At 44.3% G+C, this 15,501-nt stretch overlaps 1 protein-coding gene across 1 annotated transcript; it reads right to left on the bottom strand.

The window, feature by feature from the left end:
• Nucleotides 1-689: 689 nt before the first annotated feature.
• LOC123447486 lies at nt 690-3,736 on the bottom strand. The gene is made up of 8 exons (XM_045124091.1): nt 3,567-3,736; nt 3,018-3,221; nt 2,791-2,873; nt 2,614-2,716; nt 2,056-2,258; nt 1,430-1,983; nt 1,161-1,322; nt 690-1,069 (listed from the first exon to the last, which is right to left on the bottom strand). The coding sequence occupies exons 2-8, from the start codon at nt 3,206-3,208 to the stop codon at nt 905-907; spliced, it is 1,461 nt and encodes a 486-aa protein (XP_044980026.1). The 5' UTR covers nt 3,209-3,221; nt 3,567-3,736; the 3' UTR covers nt 690-904.
• Nucleotides 3,737-15,501: the final 11,765 nt, after the last annotated feature.

Here is a 15,501-nt window from a genome sequence, read left to right as displayed (position 1 = left end):
TAACCTGCCCTGCTTGGAAGATGATATGGAAAGCATGGACGCCGCCAAAGGTTAGGTTCTTCCTCTGGCTTGCGCAGCAGGACAGATGCTGGACTGCAGACCGACTCACCCGTCGCGGCCTGCAGCACCATCCACGATGTCTTCTATGCGACCAGGCCTTTGAGACTATCCACCACATCATCATCGAATGCCCATTCACCCAACAGATTTGGCATGAGGTCCTTGCGTGGTTTCGATTGCCAGCAGGATGCCCCAACCAGGAGGACTCACTGCTGGACTGGTGGAACCGCGCGCGACACAACACCCCCCACCCACAGAGAAAAGGGCTGGCATCCATCACCCTGCTCCTACCCTGGATGGTATGGAAGCACCGCAACGATTGCGTGTTTGACAGGGCACAACCCTCCATTGCTGCACTAATGTCAAAAATCAAGGAGGAGGCTACCTTATGGGCGCGGGCTAGAGCCAAAGGGCTTCGGGTTATCCTACCGCAGACATGGGATGTACACTAAGTAGCATTAGAATGCTTGTATCCTGCCTCCTAGGAGGAATGTAACAAACCCTATCTTTTTAATATAATGAAACGCAAAGGTCCTTTGCGCTTTCTCGAAAAAGAAAAAAAAGTGACACGGTTGTTTGGAGGAATGCATCCACCCGTATAGGTCCGAAATCTCTAGAAACAATCATCAAACATCATGCAGCTTATGATTCCTGCTGCCCAAAATTTGTTGTCCATGTCCAGAATAGCATGCACAAACTTTGCGTGGGTGGTTCAAGGGAGTCATGCTGCTTATAGTATGTCTGACTCCAAAATAGCATAACTAGGAAACTAATATTGCCAGAGTAGAATCAACTTCGTGATAATGTACTATCATCTTGTTTCTTTAAGCGGTAAAAGTCCATTCTAACGTGGGGGTACAATAAATAAAATTGTTCCCTTTCTTTTGCTAAATCTTGAGTCCTCAGTTCTGATGAGCAAAATGTTACAACTCTTTTGAGAGTCTACGTTCAGCAAAAAATTGCAAGGAAAGTAGGTACCTTGCACAAGCATGTCTCCTCCAAGCACTCCCTGTCACATAATAGGAATCAAAGTATGTTACATGTTAAGCACACTAGAATGGGGCCTATAATTGAAAGTAATAGTTTGTGCAGGAACTTGCCTGATATCCAATATTGTCATCTTCACCATGCAACACAGACGCATTTCTACCTGGTGCACTACCCAACACTTTGGTTGTTCCACCTTCCAAATAATGAGAAGAAATTTCTGGTTCATTATTTGGCCTCTCGGTAAATGGGCGATTCAGTGGCACATGCTCTTCCTGAAGAACAACATAAAACATAAATGTGCAGTGAAGTGAATGGTTCAGGAGAGATTAAGTAATAAACAAGTTGAAAGTTAATAACAAGTTCAATAGTAACTAACTACCTCTGATGGAACATTTTGTCGGCTAGATGCATCCGTTTCTTTGGCAACTTCACTATCTATGCATGCAACAAGTGGAGAACTTCCTGGTTCAAGAACACGGTCTGGAAATTTGATGCTTGAAGTTGGGGTCTCCCTTGCAGTAGAGGCCTCACCATTCGTCAAAACAACAGCATTGTAAGAACTGTGCGCCTGCGATTGATTATCCACAACAGTTTCTGAAGAATTATCAGATTCATCGTCTTCTGAAAGATCTGCTTTATCGTTCAGAATGTCTCCACCAAGTATGTGTTTCCCCAATTTCGAGATTGGAGCACGCTGGCTCCCTAATACAGGTCTTTCTGGAGTATGATCACTCGTCAGATACTTCTGCTTAGTGCTTCTTACAGGCCTATCAGGAACATTTAATAGGTCAGGAATACTAACTTCCCTTATGTTTATTTCTTTGATCTGTAACTTCTCTCGCAACACGCTTTCCTCTTTAGATTCATCGAAACTTTTGAATGCTGACAGTAAGGAATCCATAGTGGCGCTTTTATCCCTCTTAGCAAATGAATCTGTATAGAGGTTATTATATTAAAAAATCTAGATTGAAATAGTTGCAACAGAAATGAGGAGCGTTTTTTAACCTTCTCTCGTTGAGACATCTCGTATGTCACATTGGCTAGAACTTGAAGGGACCGGTGACTTAGTTCTTTCGGGAACTGAAGGAGGCATGCCATCTTGAGTAGACTGAGATTCTGTTAAAGTTCCCATCTGGGAAATGGGTGCTTCAATAACATTTGACGTATCCATGTCCACACTAAAATTGTAAGAATAGACCGATTCTCTCCTGATAGTTAACAAAACAAAGCATGGGTCAATTCAATTTCATGATGGACGCTTACAGGTGCATAACAAGTTGGCAAGAACCAATAGCTTATTGTAAAGTGATGATAGGTCAATATGGATTAGCTACATAAAAGTGTGCTTTCTTAATACCGACTGTCTACTTCAATCAATGGCAACCAGAAGCAACAGCAAGATGATAAGTATGTAAAGAAATCCAAATTAACTTTTTGCAAAGCACAGGAGGCACGAATGGCTACTAAGGTCATACCATGAACAAACTCATCTCTAAACATTAACACAAGTTAGAAAGAGCAGTTTATTATCAAATAAAACATGGAACAAGATAGGCAGCATACCTCGACATTCCAGGCCGCTTCTGGGGTGGTTTGATAGGCCGATCATAATTTGCTTTTATTGTTGGAAGCTCGCCCCTTATCCTTTTTATCTCCATGTCAGCCTCTGCATTCATGAATAACATGTTAGAGCATTACTATCATTTACTGTTTCACTTGCTATCAAAATTCAGGGGATACTTTGGAGCCACTCCATGGTTAAGAAGTATTCCTCTGGATCGTCAATGGTATCCAGCTTAGAGAAATCAACATTCATGGGAATGCTGCAAAACAGTAGCATCAAAACAAGGTTATTTGAACTCCATTCACAGCTCACTATAGCAGAATGCAAGTGAGTTATGATGAACATATCGTTCCACAAGCTGAACATCTGAAAAGTAACAGCCTAGAAGAAGCAAGTTGATTGCCTTTGGGGGGGCTTGAGAGAGAAGTGAGGCCGCTTGCGGTCCAGCCCAGGCCTTCTAGCCTTCAAGACCAGGCTGGCCTGCTCCATCAGCACCGGCAGGCCATCCGCAGCAGCAGCAGCTTTCACTCGATCCTCCTGATAGAGCTTCTGGATGTTCCCCGGCTCCTTCAAGACCAAGCGGGTCTGCTCCATCAGCAGCTCGTTTCTGCACCGGACCAGACTGACATTGTGAGAGAGACTAGCTCCAGCAATCACTTGAAACAGCAGATAGTTTTTTTTGTGACTTATTCTCCTATATCTATATATATGGATTATCCCGTGTACGTGTATATTTCTTAGAGGATAAAGAAAACTTGTAATCCCAAAAAAGGAAAAAACAGAACACCGGATGAGCCAAGACAAGCAAACACGCGCAGCGGTTCGAGAGCGGAGGGTCGCGTAAGGAAAGGAGAGTACCAGGGATCCGCCGAGCAGCGCCCCAGGGGACCTGGAGGAGGCTGCGGCAGGACCAAGGGTGCAGAAAAGGAGGTGAAGGCGCGGAGGGGGTTACCGCGGCGTCGACGGAGGACATGCGCCGGCGGCGGCCGGGCCCCGTCTGGATCTCGCCGCCACGAGGGGGCTCAGGTGCGGCGTCGGTAGGGGATTGGGAGATTTGAGACCGGGACTGGAGTTCAAAAATCGAAATAGTGGGTGGTTTGGGGCTGAACCGCTCAACAAGTTTGGACCCTCTCCCTCTCGGCCAAGTTTGGCTTGGTTTGGTGGGTGGGAGTACGAGACTACGACCACGGTGTATTTGATGAGAACGAACCACGATTTTATTCAACTACCGATTCAAACCAAAGACGATTTTATTTATTTTATTTAACTAGTGGTTGGGGTCCTCAACATGTTTGTGGGGCACTTGCCTTGCTTAAACGCCTAATTACACCTTTTGTGCATTTATTTTTACTAGTTAAACACCCGTGGCGTTAGAGACATTAGTGAAATGATAGTTTAAGCAATGTACTTGCACTGAATATCATTGGTCTTCCCTCATTGTACTTATATATCGTTGAAAACCCGCGACCAAAACCACAACTAAGTGATGACAAGGAAGGAAATATTAAGATCCTCGTACGTTTCACATGATAAATGAAATACATGTTATAACTAAATTGTAACATTCCGTCAATGAAAACAAACATGTATAATAGACGGGGCCAAGTAAATCTAGCTTGTACAACCAGGCCGCCAATCCACTCCACGTAAATAGTGCATGCGAGATATCTCTTTTGGTCACATCAAATGCATCTCATTCAAACTCTAGTGCTCATGGCCCGAATCTGTCGACACCGATACACCAGATTTGGAGCTCCCAGGATGGGTAAGATGTTGCTTTGGCTACCATTGGCTCACCATTGCCTCCTTTGTCATAGAGTGACAAGATGTAGTGCACAACATAGAGAATAAAAGTTCACGAGAGAGCCATGTACTCCTTAGGTTGCCTAATTTCAAATTTAGAATTGAATCATATTTTCATTCCTCTCATTACATAGAGAGGCAAAACAAGATATGAGTATCACTTGCAAATACATCTTAAAAACAAAGCAACAACATATACAATATAATAGATGGCTTTTAGAAAGGTCAACTTTGAGACACGCCAAAACACAAAATGTAGAGATGTAGATGAATCGAACGTCGGACGAATAATTAGATTTTTAGAAGGTCAACTTTCACAACATATACTCCCTCCGTCCGAAAATACTTGTCCTAAAAATGAATAAAATGGATGTATCTATAACTAAAATAAGTCTAGATACATGCATTTCTAAGACAAGTATTTCCGGACGGAGGGAGTACAATAGATGACTTTAAAAATGGGCACTGAAGCTTAAGAATAAAGTTGATCTGTATAAATTAGATAACATAAGAAAAAAATTGTGATTGGAAGAATAGAAGCTCACGGACGAAGAAGTCGTATAGTCCAAAACAACACTCTTGCTAATAGAGTGAAGAATAGGCATGCTCCCGGAGACCAGCTAGAAAGACCTTATAGGCTAATTGCCTCCTGCCATGTGGCCAGGTCATGGGGACGAGCCACCTTTATGCACACATGAGCATGGCAGGGTAGAAACTTATAAGATGGTAGATTTAGCATCAATTGTCATCTATTAGTTACAACACAAAACACCAATCAGAATATTAGTAAATAAAACTCTTTGTATGTATGTTTCGAACAACCTGCAGCATAAAATAACATTTAGAATATTAGTAAGCAATTAATGATGCACTCTCGTCAGAATAGAGAGAAAATATTTACGGGGAGAGCTTACTACTCTGCAAGAAGAAAACACAAAAGCTAATGATGAAGAACTTATGATGATAAAGAAGAAACTTTACAAATTGTTAGAAACAAATTCCACCTAATGATTCTGGACCAATGTTATATTATGTGTCCATACTGTGTAGGTGCGTAAGAAGGATTGCTGCATGCCCCTTTCTATTTTCAGGGTATGAATTATTCAGTGGTAGCTGAATTTTTATGATTCAGTCACGTACAGACGTACAGTTAACTGCTATAGGCAAAAAATTCAGCTAAAGTATTCTACTTGTTTTCCCCCTGCCTTTTTAGAACCCTGGTATTAAGGTATGTGGCCAATTAATAATTAATGAAAGGTATTAAGGTTGGCAAAAAATCACACTGGGCAACTGGGTACCTCACTCTCGTGCTATCCACTCATCCTCTCTCTCTCTCTTCGACTGTCTCTCTTCACTCCCGTGCTATCCAATCAGCTTCCCCTTCCCCTCCCGTGCCTTCCTTCACCAGCCCATCTGTGGGTGCCGCCGGCGTTGTGGTGCACGCCTTGCGACGGCGCGACTTACACCTGCCGGAGCAACTCTACCTCCCCCGCCTCTCCCTACGGTAATACCACATATACAGTGCAACCAATACCTAAGCGAACATTAACAATATGAAGCAAAAAAAAACACTAAAAGTGGAATGCTCAATTTTTGTTCCTGAATATCACTGCAACCTTTTCTTGCTTGTCTATTGTATCACTCGTTCTCAGTGATAATATCACAAATTTTTGTCAGGGAAGTTGATCATTTTTTTGCTGCCGTTTGTAGTTTTCTTTGATACAGCTAGCAGATGCTGTTTATAAATATGGAAAAGGAGAGCACAAGGCGGTGTTTGACACCCTGGGTCCAGATTTCGATGAGCTTAGCTATAAAGTAGGATCACCGAACCTAGTGTTTCAAGACAAGTAATTATGAATTTGCTTTTACTGAATATCAACGAATGATACAATTAGATGCTGAGAGAAGAAAGCAAGTTCATCATATTAAAATGTCAGATATCTTACTAACCTATCTTTGGAACAGTGAACGATCTTCCAGAACCTATACGTACATGGGGTGACAGGATGAGAAATCAACTGAATAAAATGATATTTCTAAAATGCTGAGAGAAGAAAGCAAGTTCATCATAATTAAGAAGAGATAACTACAGATGACAAATTCTTGACCTTTATCTATGTGTCTTATTAGATGGAGTAGCGAGTCGGTGAACAGATTGTTAATAAATTAAGAGGGATACAACCTACATATTCACTTGTCCTTTGAAGCAATTAGCAATGCAATTTTACCAGTTGAATAATACATGGTAAATCCGGATACAGGGTAAGCAATCTAAGGAACTGAACATGGATAAAATGTATTAAGTGGACGTTGTGATCAGTCATGACTCATCATGCAAAGAATATTTATGTTGTATTCCACTTGACCGTGATTAACAAGCTGAAAGTTCATACCTCTCACACTCCATGTCTAGGATGAGGTGCTACTGCTAATTACACCGGTGAACCATCACATTCCCAAAGTCTTTTCACAGGTACTGCTTGACCTAACAACACAAATAATACATCAGAAAAGATGCCAAGTGCGATGGTCACAGACTCAAAGTTATTCAAATCTGGGAAAAGAGGAATAGATCAAGTGTAAACAACTCAGATTTTGTAAATCTTCTCACTAAAGCAGTGCTACTGTCTTCATCCGAAAAAACGTGCAAGTACACCTGCAGATCATGAGGTCATTGGCTGACGGGTAATGGGTTGACCTTCACCACCAAAAATTCCTTGTGATGATAACAAAACCATGTTTCCCGTCTTGAAGCGTAAGAAAGAATATGTATGCTCAGTACTTCCAGCGATAAATTTGTTGATCCCAACTTTTTACTGATGTCCATGTGAAAAAATGGATCTGAAAAGGAATTAAAAGAGCACATACCTTGGTGGCAGCTATTGCCGCCTATGAAGCGAAGACGAGTAGGTGAGTTGCTCCACCGTGTACCTGTTTTGGCTTGAGTCCATATCCGCCGTCGGCCGCTGCTCGTGTTGGTGTTGGCCCATCACACATCTCAAGGTTGCTTCGATCAATCGAACATCATTGACCAATAATTTACCTCTCAGATCAACTGGGCAGCTGAACCCAACGAAGGAGCAGCACACGACACGCTAGCTTGATCGTCGGAGCAGAAGCATGCGCCGTTTTCATACCCGTCGCGCCTTCTAGAGGCCCAGCGCTCGCCGCACCACCTGGCGTCGGCCTTCCGTCGCACCGAGAACCCCGCCCCGACGGTTTCCCCGACGACGACATTCCCAGGGGGTAGCATATCTGGCATGGCCGAGTCGTGCTACCTTCCCTCGTCCTGTCGCGCCGTGTCACCTCTCTGCTACAGCCGAGCAAGCTAACAAGCATGATACCGAAAACGAGCCAACGAAATCAATGTCGAAAAACAACAACACTTGGTAGGTAGCAAAATCAATGCAGTTCTTCAGCTTTTTTATTACAGCTGCAGATGTCTTCAGATTTTTTAATACAGCCGCAAATTATATCAAATTCAATAGTACCTTCATGGAAGAAAATACCCACCATCTTGTAGTTTAAATTAGCTAAAAGATAGAGTTTAAGCTAACTTCTGATACAAACTAACTTCTGAAAGAAACTCATCACTGATATAAGTATTCATCTATGTGAGCATCAAGCATCAAATCTTAAACATGTAGGATGCCACTACTTGCCATCTTTCTCGCAGCAACCTCTCAACCTTCCACCCGATGCAACTTGCTGGTCCCCTCTCTCATCAAAACAAATCTGACACTTCAAAGTGGTAGCATTCGGTAGTATCTGATAGACTGCGTGTGTTAGATGAATAATTAGTTACCGTAATCATGAGAGCTTGGCACTTATTGTTTTCAAATAGAAGTATGTGTTCAGTCTAAACCATAATAAAACATTGACTCTTAACAGAGAAAGCAGATGGGGATTTGCATAACCAACATGCATGTAAAGCTAGTTTGCACCTGCTTCCCGACCGCAGTTGTCGAGGGTAGGTTATGATCTGCAAGGGTGGAGTGAATAAATCTATGAAACGGACAATCATACCTCGTAAATTAGAGAGATGCACATCTAGTCCAGGTTGATGATCCTTTTAGGACGTTATGGATCTTGAACATGCACTACTATCAAGGTCATAAATCAACCCTGTACTTTCACGGATAAACACAACCTGTGAACAAAAAGAAAAGAGATGAATTCATATGAGAAGCTAGGTCAGGTAACACCTACAGCCTGTCTTCATAGGCGGCGACGGCATTGGCACGATGTCTGTGATGTACATAGACGACCGGTGCCATGTGGAGATTAGGATCGTGCTTGGTCACTCCCTATGGCGCGGCGGCCGCGACCACCATGAGGCGCTCGACATTGACGACCTACACAGATTGGACTGTGTTGAGGCACTCGACATTGACGATCTACACAGACTGGACTATGTTGAGGCGATCGTGGACGCCCGCTCTTGAGAAGTCTGGACTCCCGCCGCCTCCGCCCTGTACCTAATCTTCCTTCCTCATATTCTCCATCATCTCGTCCGAGCGCGTCATGGGTGGGGGTGGGGGTGGGGGAGCAACCACATGAAGGGGAAGAGAAGGCGGAAGAAGGGGGCATGGCGACCGTTGATGACCCACAAGTGTAGGGGATCTATCATAGTCCTTTTGATAAGTATGAGTGTCGAACCCAACGAGGAGCAGAAGGATCTGACAAGTGGTTTTCAGCAAGGTATTCTCTGCAAGCACTGAAATTATCGGTAACAGATAGTTGTGTGATAAGATGATTCGTAGCAAGTAGCAAGTAACAATAGTAACAAAGGTGCAGCAAGATGGCCCAATCCCTTTTGTAGCAAGGGACAAGCCTGGACAAACTCTTATAGGAGGTGAAGCGCTCCCGAGGACACATGGGAATTTCTGTCAAGCTAGTTTTCATCAACTCAATATGATTCGTGTTCGCTACTTTGATAGTTTGATATGTGGGTGGACCGGTGCTTGGGTGCTGCCCTTACTTGGACAAACATCCCACTTATGATTAACACCTCTCGCAAGCATCTACATCTATGAAATAAGAATTAAGACAAATTCTAACCATAATATTAAACTAGTGGATCCAAATCAGCCCCTTACGAAGCAACGCATAAACTAGGGTTTAAGCTTCTGTCACTCTAGCAACCCATCATCTACTTATTACTTCCCAATGCCTTCCTCTAGGCCCAAATAATGGTGAAGTCACTACAGGAATCACCTTCTTTGCCGTCTGCCATCACAGACGGCAAAGACAATATCCCGGACGGCAAAGACAATACCACAGACGGCAAAGATTGTCACGACCGGAAAAATTTATGCGTCAGCCTACGACGGCATAGGACCTTATTTGCCGTCTGCCCCCCAAAAGCGGACGGCAAAGCTCTTTGCCATCAGCTTTCTTAGGAGCAGTCGGCAAAGCGCTTGAGATGGCAGCCGACAGGCGTTGCCTCCGTTAGGGGTTAACGGAGGCTTTGTCGTCTGCCTCCTCCTCCATCTTTGCCGTCTGCCTCCCCGCCCATCTTTGTCGTCTACCTTCTCCTCCCCTCCCCTCCCCCTCCATCTTTGCCGTCTGCCTCCCCGTCCATCTTTGCCGTCTGCCGAGTCCTCCCCTCCCCCCTCTTTCCACTCTTTGCCGTCTGCCTCCTCCTCCCCCCTCCCCTGTGCCCTCTTCTTTGCCGTCTGCCCCCCAGGAAGCAGACGGCAAAGAGACTATATGGCCCAGCTGCTACTGCCCAGGTTGCACAGCTGGGCGCCACGTGGCACCTTTGCCGTCGGTCAGCTGACGGCAAAGGCCTTTGCCATCAGCTGGCAGACGGCAAAGAGCCTATATTGTCACATTTTTATTTATTTTTTCTATTTCACAGCACATATACATATAATTCATAGCACATATATCATAAATAGGTCACAACACATATAAAGCTCATCAATGCCATTTGTTCATCAACGTACATCCCATATATCGAAAGAACTAACACATACAAAGTTTCATCCATATATACATACATATAGTTGCACATATATTGTTCATCCATATATACATATACATATAGTTCCACATTGTTCATCAACTCAAATAAAAACGGAAACTAAAGCACTCCAATGCTAGCTTCCATGCATGTAGTACATCCAATCTGCAAAATGGGAACAAGAAAGTCAGAAGAAGAAGAACAACAACATATATATGACAAATAAGCTAAATTGAAGAAGAAAGAGAAGAAGCAAGAAGAGAACAAGGAGAAGAAAAACAAGAAGGAGGAGGAGGAGGAGGAGGAGGGGAAGGGGAAGGAGAAGGACAAGGAGGAGGAGAAGAAGAAAAACAAGAGAAGAAGAAGGAGAAGAAGGAGGAGAAGAAGGAGAGAAGAAGAAGGAGGGCTCCTTCTCCTTCTTCTCCTCCTTCTCCTTCTTCTTCTCTTCTTCTCCTCCTCCTTCTTCTTCTTCTCCTTCTCCTTCTCTTCTTCTTCTCTTCTTCTTCTTCTTCTTCTTCTTCTTCTTCCTTCTCCTTCTTTTTGAGCTAAATGGGCTAATTATGTCATTTTAGAGGAAAACAAGCTAAGTATATAATATTCATGAACTAACCAAGGTTCTTATGCCATTTTGAGCTTATTATGGTATTTTGGAGCTAAATGGGCTAATCATGTCATTGTTGGGTTGATTAAAGCAAGGATAATATGAAAGAGGAGAAGAAAGAGGAGGAGGAGGAGAAGAAGAAGAAATCAAGAAGAAGGAGGAGGAGGAGGAGAAGGAGGAGGAGGAGAAGGACTAGAAGGTCCTTGGCCTTCTCCTCCTCCTCCTCCTCCTTCTCCTTCTTCTCTTCATCTTCTTCTCCTCTTCTTCTTCTTCTTTATTTTCATTTTGCCTATTTCTTCTCCTCTTCTCCTCTTGTTGGAGCTGAATTACCTAGTTATGTCTTTTTTGAGCTAAATGGGCTAATTATCCCATTTTAGAGGAAAACAAGCTAAGTATATAATATTAATGAGCTAACCAAGGTTCTTATGCCATTTTGAGCTTATTATGGTATTTTGGAGCTAAATGGACTAATTATGTCATTGTTGGGGAAATTAAAGCAAGGATAATATGAAAGACGAGAAGAAAGAGGAGGAGGAGGAGAAGAAGAAGAAATCAAGGAGGAGAACGAGGAGAAGGAGGAGGAGGAGGAGGACTAGAAGGTCCTTGGCCTTCTCCTCCTTCTCCTCCTCCTCCTCCTCCTCCTTCTCCTTCTTCTCTTCTTCTTCTTCTCTTCTTATTCTTCTTCTTCTATCTTTTCATTTTGCCTATTTCTTCTCCTCTTCTCGTCTTGTTGGAGCTAAATTACCTAATTATGTCTTTTTTGAGCTAAATGTTCCAATTATGTCATTTTAGAGGAAAACAAGCTAAGTATATAATATTCATGAGCTAACCAAGGTTCTTGTGCCATTTTGAGCTTATTATGGTATTTTGGATCTAAATGGGCTAATTATGTCATCGTTGGGTTAATTAAAGCAAGGATAATATGAAAGAGGAGAAGAAAGAGGAGGAGGAGGAGGAGGAGAAGAAGAAGAAATCAAGAAGAAGGAGGAGGAGGAGGAGAAGGAGGAGGAGGAGAAGGATAGAAGGTCCTTGGCCTTCTCCTCCTCCTCCTCCTCCTCTCCTTCTTCTCTTCTTCTTCTTCTTCTTCTTCTTTCTTTTCATTTTGCCTATTTCTGCTCCTCTTCTCCTCTTGTTGGAGCTAAATTACCTAATTATGTCTTTTTTGAGCTAAATGGGCTAATTATCCCATTTTAGAGGAAAACAAGCTAAGTATATAATATTAATGAGCTAACCAAGGTTGTTATGCCATTTTGAGCTTATTATGGTATTTTGGAGCTAAATGGACTAATTATGTCATTGTTTGGGAAATTAAAGCAAGGATAATATGAAAGAGGAGAAGAAAGAGGAGGAGGAGGAGAAGAAGAAGAAATCAAGGAGGAGAAGGAGGAGAAGGACTAGAAGGTCCTTGGCCTTCTCCTCCTCCTCCTCCTCCTTCTCCTTCTTCTCTTCTTCTTCTTCTTCTTCTTCTTTCTTTTCATTTTTCCTATATCTTCTCGTCTTGTTGGAGCTAAATTACCTAATTATGTCTTCTTGGAGCTAAATGGGCTAATTATCTCATTTTAGAGGAAAACAAGCTAAGTTTGGAGGAGAAACTTACCGTAGTGGTCATCAAGGAGGAGAAACACCACGGTTGCTCGCGTCGGCTTTGTTTGGAGACGGTTGCCCTGGAGAAGGGTCGTGCGATGCTGCTCGAGAGTTATTCTGCAGAAAAGATATTTTGCAATGTCTCAGTTAGCATGATGACACTCAATTATTAATACTAGTTTATAATGAAACTCACCGTGCCAATCGAAGAGAAGACGGACATCGGTGGAGGGACTTGACCGCTCTTCTTGCACAGACCCTGAAGAGTGGGTCGTATTAGTTAGTATTGAAACAGACATTACACACATGATTTGGCTAATGTGAAAAAAAACATACCACAAAAAGCTCGTACAGGGCCCGTTGACCCGCCTCATTCCGGGCCCTCTCCTCCTCAAGCAATCGTGTCGTGGTCTGGTCCCTCTCATGAAGAGCAGCCTCAAGAGCAGCCTGGCTTGCCAATCTCTCTTTCTCAAGAGCAGCCTGGTTTGCCGCTCTCTCTTTCTGAAGAGCAGCCTGAAAAACCATTCCTCGTTACCACAGTAATGATCTATGGTGACACACATAATGAAATGGATGAAAGTGTTCTTAGTCCTTACAACTAACCTCGATGGCAAGTTCGACTGGCCGTGGACGAGGCGTTATCTCAGGACATCTGCTCGACTGGCGCGCCTTGATCTCCGGAAGAGTGAGTGGACAACGTATTATCCCATCTCCAATGGCTATCGAGCCATGGGGCCTCCCGCCACCAGATATCATCACCAGCTCTGGATCCAAAGGTTCCTGGCTAGGGTTAAAGTCATCCCCTTTCATAGCCTTCCCCGCGTCCCTGTATGCCACGAGCTTCTGGTGGGATGATATGTTGGTGAAGTTACTGGGATCATCCAGGTCAGACTCAGAGAATGCTTTCGCCTTCTTGTACGAGGCAGTATGGGCCATGCCATAAAGGTCATACAAGTGTGGCATCTCAGTCTTATTGTGATGCGCCTAAAAGAGAGGAACAAAATATTAGCATCAAGAATGAATTGCATGAATCATGAAGAAAATCACATACCCAGTTTCGTCCAAACTGAAGTAAGTTGGCGCTGCCTTGATGGTGTGGCACACCAACCATTTGGCTACGCCGATTCTTCGCATTCTCGTGGACGGCTCGGCAGCTGCCTGTGCACCACTCATCAACCAACGCCTTCCAACAATCCATCTTATCCGCACACCATCTCGGGGGCACCTGTAAGTTATTAGAAAGAATTTTCAGCGCTACGCCTATGAATGAAATCAAGAAAACTACATAGAAGGACTTAAGAATAGGTAATTACCTTCATGTATTGCTCCTTCTTCAGAAACTTTCCGCGGCAATCCTTCTTCTCCTTCTTAATACCACGCGTGGCGTAGTAATCTCGAATAGCCTGCGGCCGAGCCTCGTGGCGCAAGTTCTGTAGTAACCGCCTACACTCGACCTCGAGAACCCTGGCCGCCTCCTCCTCATATCCATCCTCACACCTATAGAAGGCCTGCAATCAAACGTGAAAACACCGATTAGTACAATAATTAGGTATATTGTTAATTTTAGATTCTGTAAAAGGATAATTTACCCAAAAGCTCTTGATCACCATCTCGGCCCTCGTGTGGCACAAGACACCATCTATAATCTCCTCCGGCGGGGCCTGCGCAGCCTGGTAGTGCTCCCAGGTAAATCCTAGTGTAGGAACCTGACCCTCACCAGGCAACGTGACAAACCCCGGGAAATTTGTCCGGCAAAGCACACCAAGGACGGATTTCGGCCTGCGGACTCCAAGAGGGTGTACCCATCCCCTGCAGTATGATAAGGTCAGCGCATTAGATATTTGAACAAACTTGAAGGCAAAAGCTAAAAAAAGGGTAAATGTACTTACCTATCTCCTTCAGGTTTAATCACCGGCCTCTGCTCGCGGGTAGCTGGGGCGACCGGGAGACGTGTACTACCATGCTTGTACACGCTGGCCCCGTCCACCTGCACATCGCCCTCACTATCCGTAAGCTCATCCCCGCCATCCCCGCCCCTTGAGCCACTCGAACCCTCGGTCCAATCTGGCAACTCGGTACGATCCGGCCAAGGCTCCCATCCGGGCCTCTCCACGTCGGGTGAAGCCTCCGGAACCGTAGTCTCCTCCGGCTGCTCCTGGGCCGAATGCACCTCGAACCGAGGCTGCTCCTGGACCGGAGTCTTATGGGACGAATGCCCGTGAACACCAGGCTCCTGGACCGGAGTCCCCGTAGCCTCCTCCACAAACGGGTCGACCATACTAGTCCTATGCTCGGGTGAATGAGCTGGTGGTGGTGGCGAGGACGGCTCAACAGTCCTCCTGGATCTTCCACGGCCACCACCTCTCCCTGTACCCTTCCCCTTCCTCCCTACCCAACCAGCACCTCTCCCAGTGGGCAATGCCGCCGACGAAGAAGAACCCCCGGCTGGTGTCGAAAGACTGTCTGCCAAGGCTCTAGGAGAGATAGGGGTGGAAGGGAAGTACCACCCCTCGTACGGGGCGCCTGGGAAGAACCGGTCGAGCGCTCTAGACCCCGCCCACCATCTTTCAACACCTGCCATGATAAAGATTAAAAGAAATTAGTACAACATAAAAAAATTGAATGACTGACATGAATAATAATATGTACATGAATAATAAAGATTAAAAAATATATAATTTAAGTTGTGAATCTTACAAACTAATAATCATCATCAATAAATGCATTATCATCATCACTATCACGCATGTCTTCATGAATGACGTGCTCATCGGGTTCAACGGCGTGAAGTTGTGAAAGGCCTTCCTTTAATCGTTGAAGCATTGACAGGTCATCCGCATCAGTAACCTCTACGGGTTCCAGGTCTTCTGGTTCCGGCTCGGGGCTGGAGTCGGATTCATTGTCGCTGTCTACTTCCATGTTCTTGGATGA

This window comes from Hordeum vulgare, chromosome 4H, assembly GCF_904849725.1.
Source record: "Hordeum vulgare subsp. vulgare chromosome 4H, MorexV3_pseudomolecules_assembly, whole genome shotgun sequence".
NCBI lineage: Eukaryota > Viridiplantae > Streptophyta > Magnoliopsida > Poales > Poaceae > Hordeum > Hordeum vulgare.
This window is presented reverse-complemented; position numbering and strand designations above follow the sequence as displayed.